This window comes from Colossoma macropomum, unplaced genomic scaffold, assembly GCF_904425465.1.
Source record: "Colossoma macropomum unplaced genomic scaffold, Colossoma_macropomum, whole genome shotgun sequence".
NCBI lineage: Eukaryota > Metazoa > Chordata > Actinopteri > Characiformes > Serrasalmidae > Colossoma > Colossoma macropomum.
This window is the reverse complement of record NW_023494791.1, coordinates 16,242,375-16,255,159: the sequence shown is the minus strand read 5'-3', so window position 1 is coordinate 16,255,159 and position 12,785 is coordinate 16,242,375. Positions and strand designations below refer to the sequence as shown.

Sequence of the window (12,785 nt, the reverse complement as noted above, 5' to 3'; positions counted from 1 at the left end):
ACATGCTCTTAGCCTATGCTCTATAAAGAGTGATGTGTTGGCTCCATTTGTCAGGCTCTTTCCTGTTGGGAAAGTGTGCATCACTGCTCATCCATCTTCCAACCTGCCTTACTATCTTCAGCCATTACTAGCCATAAACTCTTCTCCTTATGCATCTCTGCAAAAAGCACAATCTACACCTATTACCTTGTAGGAGTATGTCTGTGTGTGCACATGCTAATGTGTAGGTATTTAAGCGTGGCTGGTTGGAGGGGGCGAGAGAGGGAGAGAGGGTCTAATTGGACAGGAGCAGGGTGGAGGTGGGTGGCATTGCACTGTCCTGACAGATGAGCCTGTGTGAAGAGACAGGAGTTCACCACTCCAACCATCAGATGCAATATACTACAGCCAGCAGCTGAAATTTACAGCAGCGTTCCTGTTAAAATACAGAAATGGAACGAACCTATATTTACAGAAGCTTTCCTGCTTAAAACTTTAGAAAAAGAAACATCATAGATTTGACACATAGTGAGATCAGGGATTATGCCTTTAAGAAAATGTAATATATTCCACAATATGAAGTGAATATATTTTCAACATATTACATTTTGGTATGGGTGAGACAGTAGTCCCGTTAATATTAGAGCTGTACAATATATCATTTGTTAATTGTTATTGGCATAGAAGCTTTGTAATTCTACTGTCACGAAGGCTGCAATATGCTTATGAGCCCTTTAACAATCACAGTGTTGTTTTACTGTATGCAGTGGGCATACTGACCAATCAGAGTTCCAGATGAGTGATTCTGCCAGCATTTAGATGAATCAAGGTATTCATGATATTCAAAAAAAAATTCAATTTTGGTCAAAATAACACGTCAGTCTTTAAACGTCACATTATTTATTCACCAGTGTGCTTTTAATATATTGCAAAGCATACTGTAATCATAATATGTAGTGATATAACATCTCTTTCACAACAAATCTTTGTATCTCAAAAGTGGCAAACTTACAGGATAAAGAAAAAACTTTCTGAAAGAATGTTAATGGGAAGATTTTTTTGGAGTAAGTAAATTTGGAGCATATCTATTGGCCCATTCATCATGAATGTTTAGCACATTGTAAATGACAGCTGGCATTTTTATAATTCTGTACAAAAAATAATAATAAACAACAAAAAAGTTGTTTTTTAACAGCAATGGTAATCACAGTACTAGTATTTTGTCCCTATCGTTCAGCCATTATATGTATCTTCGGGCCTTCTCTCAGATGTACACAGATAACCACACACAACCACACACACAGCAAGGGATACTTACAATAACCTTCAGCACTGAGGTGAAGGTCTTGGTGTCCTCAGTTACTCCCCCAATGTACAGAGACTCGGTAAACACAGGAGGATGATCGTTCTCATCCTGCACGTCGATAAACACCTTGGCCGTGTTCGCTGTTTATTTATTTCCCATTTGTGCAAAGCGTGCACACACACACACACACACACACACACACACACACACACACACACACACACACACAGAGATACAAAAAAAAAATAAGTGAGAGAGGGTGGGTAAGAAACAGCTCAGTGTGAGGAAATGCTGAACCTATTTGTCATGGTTAGAGTTAGAGGAGCATAGAATAAATATGTACACAAAGCCGGCTCAACCTCCACACAGCAGTAGAGGTGAGAAATATGCACTGTCAAAAAGCATTTTTCTTCCACTGTGCACTGCTGAAAAAACTAATGTCATGTGGCTGCTGTCTAGGGCTACACCAGGGGAATAGGACAAATAAACCTCTATACATCATATCACTCACACACACACATATAAACATGGACACTACAAAAACACCCACACACACAAAAGTGTTGATCTTATTCGCGTTAATGTGTTTGTTTAACCATTTCCAAAAAAACAATGCTTCATTAAATCAAATCAGGTATTTTAATGCACAGATTGATGCAATGGTTGGGGGCCGAATCAAGCAGACTTCAAAAACCAAACTTCTAACCAGCTCACTAGATCTCAAAAACGTTTTTGGAAATAACATATTCCTCTTCTTACTGGATTTATGTTTGTGTTTATTCTAATTTTATATAGCATTTTACTGCAGAAACACACTGCTGAGATAAACGATTTTAATTTTTCAGGTGTCTATGACTTTTGCACAGTACTACATATTTATAATATTTGCTTTCCAGATCAAAAGATGAGCATGAGACTACAGCACAGAATTTCATTTTTTATTTTTGGGCAATGTTGTCCATACAACATAAACCATAACAAAATCATAAACCATAAAAAATGTAATTTGCTATGTTTACTTCTCCAGTCTCAGCTGAAATGGGACAAAAAAGAAGCAATATGAAGTTGTTTAAAGTTAGTATTTGATCTTAAACCTTTTCCATGCAATAGCTGCCTCACGTCTGCGACCCACTTACATCACCAGACTCGAATTGATACAGACGTGATGACTTAAATGGGAATGCTCTGTCAAGCCTTTATGCCAGCCTCTTTCAAACAGTGCTTGTTTTGGGGGTGTTCTGGCTTCAGTTTTCTCTTCAACAGATTAAATTCATGCTCAGTTAGGTTTAAATCAGGAGACTGACTTGGCCAGTCTAAAACATTCCACCTTCTCTTTCTGATGAACCGAGGAGGTTAATTGTTTGGTACGCTTTGGGTCACTGTCTTGCTGAAGTTCTGCATTTTTTCCAAGTAATACAATGATGTTGAGGTCAGATTCTGGGGTGGTCAGTCCATTGGAGGACACCAAAAGCTTCTTTGTTTAATTTGCAAATTTTCTTATTTTTCTATTTCCTTTTCTCGGTAACAGCTTTTTTGACAGCTACACATCTTTTTAGACCCATGGTACTAGGTTGTCTTTTCACATGGGAAGGATGGACAGAAAAACCTGTGGATTTTCCAGATCTGGAGTAAGAGTGGAGCTTGATTTCCTGCCATCTCTCAAAGATGAAAGCTTTGAGTACTGTTTATCTGATGGTGACAGCTTGGTGGTCTACCAGGTCTTGCACAGTTGTTAGGAGTCCCATTTTCTCTGTATCATTTAATTTTTTTTTTAATTACATCTGATCTCCTGAGAAATATTTCTTTCAAAAATGAACAACTTGTACTTAATGGCCATTTTGACTGGAAATGAAATAAATGAAGGGTGGTGTCTGATTTTTACACAGTACTGTATTCACAAATACATACTTCCAAGCACACAAACAGATACTCACAGACGTACACACACACACACACACACACACACACTCGTTGCCGCAGTTACCCAGTACATGCAGTGCTTTTGGGCAGTGTAATTCCCCCCTGTAGGACAATGAGTTCCTGAGCGGGCTTTAAGTGCATTTTCATTCTCCATGCAAGCAAAAAACCCACTCAGCTTAAATTGATTCAAACCATTAACATTGCATTATTAAGTGCATGCTGTTATTTGCAGCAAAGGGTGCTTTAATGTGTGTGTGTAGGTGTGTGCGCACATGTGTGCATCTGACTAATTGGGCTGCGACAATCTTAATCGGGTGATTCTAGCCCTGTTCCGCTCTGATCCTTTTAACGCACATCAATAAAGTTTTAATAAAAGGGCTTGGCAGGGGGGGGGGCGCCCTGTGTAGGAACAAGCATGCTGATAAAGAGAGGAACAAGTGGAGAAAGAAACGAATGCAGCCGGACGGAGACCCGCTGTTCTCCAACCTTCAGTCTGCGATAACACAGGGACAAAGGCTGCATCTCAATCGGATCTCATACAAATACGCACTACCGCGGTGCACGCAGTTTGCACACTAAATAAACATATCCTACACAAACCAGTGACCTTTACAGGCCGTCACCAATTCATGCTGCTGCTAACCATAACTCTGGCCTGAGACCCCTGCGAGCTAAAAGGTCAGGTACTGTGGGCTTGAAACTGCAGGATATTCTGCCAGATGAGGTCACAACTTTTGACTTATAACAGTACTTACTTTTGGAAGGCACACGTAAGTTGGCCAGGACAAGGGCCAGCGAGTCAGCCTGCACACGGAGCTCGTAGCTGATCACTGTCTCGTAGTCTAGCAGCTTGGCTGTGTAGATCATTCCAGTGCGATTATCCACCCTGAACACACCTTCATACACAAGCCCAGAGAGATCAGGCAACAATGCAATATATATACTTTGTTATATATATATATATATATATATATATATATATATATATATATATATTTATATCACGTTATGTTATATATAACATTAACACAATAACATATCAGCTACAAGAAAATATAACAATATAAAATGTTGACATTAGTCAGTCCTTGTTGAATGGCATTAATCAGTATGTTGAATTGGCAGCCTAAGTGAATACTCTGATTGGTTCTTCCTCCCAGCGAATCAGTGCATGATAAAAGAATTGAAAACAAGCAACTCATCCAGATCAGTGCTGCCCAAACTTTCGCTTCTCATGGCCCACACAAACGACCAAAAAAGCTTCTGCAGCCCACAATAAGATTTAAAGGATCCGACTGCTTTTCTGAATCAACTGTTTGGCAGCTACTGATTGCTGGATGTCAGGCTGAAAAGAGGAAAGTTGCAAATGAGGATCTGGCTCATTTTAATAGGTCTAAAGTTAGATACATACTCACTATGTTTAGTCTCCAAGTAATAGTGTGAATTGTTTGGCTTCAGAGCTTTATTTAATAAGACCCCAGAGAATACAACACAGAACCGTAATCCCTAGTTTTCAGTTCTGTGAAGCCTAGCATTAGATACTCACTGCTGTATTTTAATTTCGGTTTTTCACTTTGTTTTCTCAGATTTTTTCAGTGGCTGTTTGTAGATGGACAAGCTTTTGGGTCTTTACTTTTGAAAGACCCTAATTTTGATCATCCTGTGATGGACTGGTGACCTGTCTGGGGAGTTTCCTGCCTTCCGCCCAATGAGCTCTGGGATAGGCTCCAGCACCCCCGCGACCCAGGAGAACAAGTGGCGTAGATGATGAGTGAGTGAGTAAGTGAATGAGTGAGTGACTGAGTGAGTGAGTGATTTTGACCATTTATTCATGATGGATGAATTCCATATGATTGAAAAGTGAAACGTTTTACACTGAAAATATAATGATGATACAAGCCTGTCATGACTATTATGTAATTGTCTGATCACAATTATTTGGGCTAATTGCAATTATTTAAGCTGGCCACAATTATTCTCCACAGTTGTTAGCTTTCACAATCTTATATTTACAACAAACAGAATGTGAATTTGGCACATTACAATGTACTACAACACCTTTAGAGGGCAGTGGTGAGTAATGTGTATTTATGAGCTTGAGCTGTGTCTGTCATCAGTTGGGAGTGTGCAGTATCAACAACTAGGAAGCATCATCACTAATCAGCCACTTGGGGCTTGTAATTGTTGTAAACAATGAACAAAAGACAAATCGTTAATCATGGCAATTAATTATCAGATATAATTTCATGACCATGACAGGCTTATGTTGATAACTAGCTAGCATTCTGCTGGACCACTCAGTAAGCTTGACATAAATATGTTTTATTTTTGCAAATAATTATAACAATAATATTTGTGATATTTTGACACTGTCCAAACAAAAAACCTGTATCTCCAAAATGGTAACTTTTAGTCAAAGTTAATGTAAAGAAGTTATTCCAAATGATTTTGTAGTATTTCTATTTGACCATCTGTCATGAAATTTTCACACAATGCAATCGTATTCACATGATGAAGAAATATAAAAAACAGCAAAAAAGGAGATACATTTTTTTTTGATAGTTAAAACTTCATTTGGTTAAATGTCTATATTGTAACAAAAAAAAAAACACAAATCTGTATCATCATGGTCCACAGATTGATAACCACTAAACAAGATTTATTTTTTCATTACAAATACAGACTACAGGAGAGTTATTTCTTTTCAAGCACAAAATGTACATGGTGTTGGCTGTCTGCAGGAGTCTTTTGCGAGTTCAAGTGCAACTTTTCACAGAAGACATGAGGCAACAGTGAGCTGATAGGAGGTGATCATCACTCAGACATAGTTGGTGCTAGATCTTCAGCTTAGGCTCTGTGCATCAATGGCCTTAACCCCTTGAACTCTAGGCTAATTGTTCGGTTATTTAAATTCAAACTCATTAGTAACGACTGTAAATTATTTAGTCACTACTATGAAACTAATTTGGAAGTTGTGCATAGAATGAGGAAATGAAGTGTGGCCCCACAGAAGGGCCCTTAGGGTTTAAAGAGTTAAGATTCCTATTATTATCTAGAGTCTCTGTATCATCTCAGGAAAGTCCATATGGCTAATGTACAGGTGTTGTTTAATTGATTTGTTTAATTGTGTCCATACATCTTCCAAAGCCAGGGTGAAATGTTTGAAAATGCTAAAGGTGAAAATGAAACACCAGAGAGGGTGATCCTCAGCCTGGGGCAGTGAAACCATGCTCAGTAGGCCTACACTCCCCAAGGGGCAGGAGCAAGGGCATGCAGCTAAGGCCACCAGAGCTAATAAATTACTCTGTAAAGTGCGACCGCTAGCAAGTGCTGCCCAAGCACAGTTCTCTGTTCTTAACAAAACATAACAAACAATGTGTGTATGTGTGTGAGCAGAGTAGGGCGTGCCGGCCATACAGCAGAGAAGAAGCCTCAGAGCACTCACCCGCATCATTTCCTCCCACGATAGAGTAGAAGATGGTGGTGTTCACAGCCGCTGCCAGGATCATGCCTACCACCTGGCCAATCGGGGCATTCTCACTCACCGGATTGAACCTGAGCACAAAAATTTGCACAAATCAACACCCCAAAATAGAACGCATTGCAATCTCTCATTCATTCAAACCTCCACTCTCCATTAGACCTCATACATAGTAAAGTAAGGTGCAATTTTCTTCAGCAGATTTCAGTTCCAGCAGGAAATAAGGCCACAGGAGTGAAGTATATTGTGGGATTTGATGGTGAAAACTGCACTCCCATGCAAGCAGTTAAATCTCCACAGACGGCTCTCCCACCCCTACACAGTTAAAGTACCTACACTGTGAAATGAAAAGGTAGAGTAGTGCTATGAAAGTCACACTGGGTGATACTGAGGTGATTTTGAGATAATAAAGCAGTAGATGCGGATAAAAGCAACTCCATTTTAGAGTTTACGAGAACAGCTTGAGGGGCTTCTAAAGGAAACGGGGCACGTAGAGGAGAAAAGAGCTTAAAAGGAGTTTGGAAAGTTCTGTCTTAGTTTAAATCATGATTGTTTGTCTCTGCCTGTATTTTACTGTTTGGAAAAGGCATAAAACCATAAACATGCAAAATCTGATTCAGTCATTTTATGGAAATGTCCATTTTTGTGTCCCTAGAGTTTACAGATATATTACACTTGAAAAACATGTTAGAGTTACAATTGATTAATATTTTAAAATAAAACAATACGTTAATTTAACAGTTCCACCTCCTTGAGCCGTGAGTTTAGCAATATTGGTTTTTACATCAATAATATAGAATTACAAGCACCACAGAAGTGCTTGTCCTCACAGTCACGTGTAAAGGGCCAAACTTGATTTTCTGCAATTTTAATTGCAATAATCTATACATGACTATGAAATATATGATTCAAATGACAAAGAAAACAAATGCCAATTAAATATTATAAAATATCTGATGAAAGTTGCGGTCCCCAGGAATCATGTTACTGGTGTTATTGCATAACAAAAAATCTCTTATTTTGAAATAGAAATCACACTGATGACATCACTTGACTTCCTTTTACCTATTTTCTGAAGATCTACGAAGAAAAGCCCATGGTAAGTCCACTATCTCTTATCAGTTATCAGAAATGTTCTCATTCAGCTCACTTACATACCTTAGTAGCACATACTTTAGTGGATATTCCATGATTGACAACATGTGGTTTGATGCTCTGTAAAATGCATTTTTCCTTAAAATGTCTCTGGTGTTTCTGTCTCTGGTGTTACCTTTCTTATGTGTAACACCAGTGACTCCTATGGATAGATAAAAAAAAAGTGGACATTTCTGTAGAATGACCCAATTTGTCTAAAACACTTACAGTGATAGTTTGACCAAAAAACAAATTTCGAGGCCATATCTGGTGTCTCAAGTTTTGCCTTGAGCAAGTTTTGCAATGTCTAAACTATATATCTACTGGAAGGTCATGTTCCACGGTTTTAGCATCACTGTTTCATTCATTCACGTATTCAAACTGCATTGAATTGTTGAGTAATCAGACTAATGATACTCGCTAATGTGGTTTCTGACACTGTGTGAAATAACAGATATGTATTTAAAAATTGGACAACTGTACACAAACAGTAGCAAGCATCTTGAAGCAATAATTGTGGCTGATCGAATATATGTGGGGTAAAGAAAAAATGTGTACATTTGATTTCTGGATGAACCATTGCATTAAATTCTTTGGCACCTTCTCAGTATCATTATGCATGCTGTCATTATGTAAACTGGAAAATGGAAAATGCTCCAAGGTTCCAAGAAAGACAGACACAGGCAGGCAGGGACATCCAGAAGTGGAGGAGGAGTGGGTGGACAGCAGCCAAACTCTGATAAAAAAAGCAGCACAGTGATTATGAGCAACCCACTGCAGACTGCAGCCTTTGCCCTGACCCATTGTGCTGGAAAGCCAGTGAAGTGTTCTTTCTGTTATCACTGAGACAATAGACGCCTGCTGCAGCTCAACACTTCCGTTGTCAGCACAAAGTCAAAAGCATTCACATTACCAACTAAAAGCTGATAAGCTTCACTTCGGTTACCATGGAAATTACCAATGCCATAAATAGCCTGCACAGAGGGTGGAGGGCCAAGAGATGTAGGGAGAGAGAAGAAAGAGGCAGCGTCACTGCTCAGAGGTACTTCATACTGTGTATTCCCTGCTCTTTTCAGAAGAGACACACTTGGGAAAAAAAAGATTGAAATAGTGAGTGACTTGTCTCTTTGCTGTGTCTTAGTTTGACACCTGCACAAAAGAGTGAAGTAAGAAAAAGGAAGAGAGAGTCAGAGAGAAGAGGAATAACAGGGCGAGAGATTTCATCCTGTAAACATCATCATGACCCTGGGGCGGATGAAAGGATGATGTCAACTCTTTCATTCCCTCACTCATTCCACTGTCTTTTCTTTAGAGTCTGCAAACTAAGTGCTCTTCAAGTGCTTTCTGAATAACAGGTAAAAAAATAGACTGTATAGCCCCCTAAATAGGCCCACCCAAATCTAAATAAACATATTTTACATATGAACGTTAAAAGAAAAACCATACCATAATCATATTATCATATATATATATATATATATATATATATATATATATATATATATATATATATATATATATCATATTTAATGCATAAATATTAGATATAAAATAATATTTTACCTAAAGATTCTATTTCATGTGTGTTTTATATAAAATGGGATTTTTTACAATAAAATAATTACAAAATAGTATTTTATATGTAATATTTATGAATAAAGTATTGTTTATTCACACTTATCTCTTTAATTCTATTTTAACACATGTGATCTTAGGGTTGTCCTCCAGGTACGATCTGCAGAAAGCACAATGTTCATGGCTATGAAGGCTACAACGCTGCTATATTCAGCAACAGTCAGGGTTGCGGTCCTAAGCTGAAGCCTCAGAGTTCATTAATTAATGAAGAGGAAAAAGCTCTAACTCTGCCCAAGATCAATAAAACACCTACTATATAAGTGTATACCTAAATGAGATGAGACTGAACATACTTTGGGATGTTATAATAGGTAGGTAATATGTCATTATTTATTATCCTAAACACCAATAAACTGCATAAACGAGCTGTTACTGATGCACATTTTTACATGTCCCACTCTTTTAGGATCCACTAAAAACCACACTGCAATATTCAGCAAATTAAACAAGGTTAAATACTCATGTGTATCAGTAAATCAGCATCTTAATGACTAAGAATGAAACAAAACAATAATGCATAGCCTTGCCTGGGAATTTTTAATTCAGACATTATTCATACCCGGTTTTTGCCCAGGCTCTTAAGGAGCTCATCTCACAAATGAGGCTAATTAAAAAGATATCAGTGCAGAGTAATCTATGAGAAGAGACTCAGAGGCCAATTTAAACCATTTGCCCTTGATGACATGTTTGAAAGTGAGATTCTCTTTCAGATCTCAGAACTGACAGAATCCAATTTAAACTCAGAGATCATACAGTAAGGATGAAGCTACAAAGGCAAAGAAAACAAACCTCTCTACACAGCGATCTTGTCCACATTATACCATTGAAGTATGAGTGTAATAAGTACACACTTATAGCACTTAAAAGGCATTTCAGTGGTAGAGGAGCATGTCAACAGTAGGTTTCTTATTTAAACACTGAATACTCTTATGAAAACAACAGCACTGGCTTTATGTGAACAAGATAGTCATAATTACCTTAAAGCAAAGAAAAAGAAGACATGACGGCTGAATGAGGAGCGTGTTTTCTAACACAAACAGCTCTGATCCTATCTTCCTCTTTCTCTCAAGAGCACGCAAATGTGCAGTACTGCTGTGCAATTGTTCCTTAATCGCTATCATGACACCAGGCTTTGTAATACCGATATCACAAAAGTGTCTATAAGAGCCTCTAACTAACAAACCACTAAATGTTTTACTATGTATTGTGAGCATCCTGTTTATTAATAGATGTTATTTGAGCGTTTGAATAGACATTGTTGTGTTTAAACTCCAACAATAGAACTTGGAAATGGACGTCACATCATGCCGCATTATAGGATAGTTCCGTCATATTGGCAGGGTTCGAAACTTTGTTTATTTGCTGTAAATCCTCACATACACTGTGAGATCTTAAAGAGATTGCTGTTGTATTGTGTGAATCAAATGAAAAGGGAGTATATCTTAAGCAACTATATGTACATATTTTATATAAAATGATAAAACTAGCATAACTGATGGTCTGGATCCACACAAACCCCTAAATAACGAGCAGAGTATGATTTGCGTATTCTAATGTTGCCTTCTCTTTCATTCACAGACTTTTTCCTAGCTGGTGTGTGCCTTATGTGCCTTTTGTTTCAAGTAATTCAGAATTTTCAAATGGCTCAAAGCCCATGTACAATTTTCAAATGATTATTCTGCTCAGCCGCTGGCAGATTTACTGAGTTAACATACTGGCATATTTAACTTAGCCATGAGCAGATTCAACTCAGTTACCGTCGTATTTCACTGTCATATTTAACCAGAGAGGATTCATATGATCTTTGATTTAACTCGGTTATGGGCATGTTTCACTCAGCTACTGGCGTATTCCTCTGTAGACAGCCTTCGCTTGGTTAATTTGCAAACTAACGGCAATATTACTGCACAATATTATTCCCCACTAAAATCCACATTAGATTTCATGTGGGTTAAGTTTACACCAAAGAGGCAGTTTAGGCACTAAAGTCTTCAAGAAAAACACAGAAAGAAATACTAAATGTCGGCAAACATTACTGGCCCAGTCACAACTTACCTTTTAGCCTAAAAAACATCGCATTTTACAGGGCTGACGCGACACCTCCGAAAGTAGTGGGGCAAATGTAGTGTTTCCAAAAAAAAAAATGCTACTCAGTGATTTACTAAAACTACCTTACATGTCATTTTAATAAAATTAAAAAAAACGTTCACTAGGTCTGCAACAAAAAAAGGTAGGTGCAAAAGAAAAAAATCAAAACTGACATTTAGTGAATTCACACAATGCAGTAACAAAGTGCATTAGTTTGTGTATCGCAGTACAAACATTTTTACTGGGTTAGTGAGTTGCAGCTTCCCTGACTCACTGAGCACCAACTCACGAAGGCTTTACTGTTTGAGAGATGTCCTGCCTCCCAGTTGAAATGGAGACTTTGATTGGTTCTGCCACAGAATCAGTACTCCATGCAGTTCAGGTTATAACAGAGAATTTACATACAGATACACACACGCATCTGTTTTTACACAATGTCAGGATGTGGGATCATAAATAAGTCACATATGTATTATATACTGTACTATTACTTTACTTTTTATTATGTACTGCATATGCAGTCTTGTGTAACAGTCTTAGGCATCTATGATATTTAAAATGCTATTTTTCTGGGCAGCAAACTTCTAAGAAAAGCACTTATATTAGTGTTGGGTCAAAATGGCAGTTTTATTCTTGTCCCACACCATTAATCAAAGCGAAGATTTAGTTTTACAGACCCTCCCACACCATGGTTATAAACATTACTGCCAACAAACTGTTAATATATTCCAGCATGCAAGTAGGTCCAGCACAACTTTTCAACATGTGACCCCACCGTTTCAAAAAACAAGACTTTCTTCAAGATTTGTACTGACAGACTACTTATGCTTTTCAATGACAGTGATGAGAAAGCTGAAGACACTTGAGAAATGTCAGGAGTGCTCTGTCTCTGTTTAGCTGGAGAGCAACAGATATCACAAGTAAGAGCAAAGCAAAGAATGCTGAGAAAAATGGCCACAGACCTGTACATATACACAGTTGATACAGTGCTTCAATTGTCTTTTCAGTTCATATACACATCCTACATTCTAGACACATCCTTTCCATTGTTACACTGATAGTGAGCTCTATTTGGGAATAGTTGATCTGGGTACATTTTCCTTTTTTTTTATTTTTCAAATGATGCAGTATTTATCACAAACACATAAAATATTGCAATGTGACTTTCTTCCACAATATTGCTCAGCCCTGAGGCACACATTATGCTCTTGCTCTCTCACATGCATGCACACACACGCACCA

The 12,785-nt window shown here is 37.9% G+C and overlaps 1 protein-coding gene across 1 annotated transcript in view; it reads right to left on the bottom strand.

The window, feature by feature from the left end:
* The window catches only part of pcdh15a (protocadherin-related 15a), a 227,642-nt gene that overhangs the window by 41,803 nt on the left and 173,054 nt on the right, over positions 1-12,785 (bottom strand). The window contains exons 25-27 of the mRNA XM_036574114.1: positions 6,651-6,760; positions 3,961-4,101; positions 1,298-1,425 (exon numbers count right to left, since the gene is read on the bottom strand). Of these exons, the coding sequence (XP_036430007.1) occupies positions 1,298-1,425; positions 3,961-4,101; positions 6,651-6,760 (379 nt within the window). The remainder of the gene's footprint in view (positions 1-1,297; positions 1,426-3,960; positions 4,102-6,650; positions 6,761-12,785) is intronic.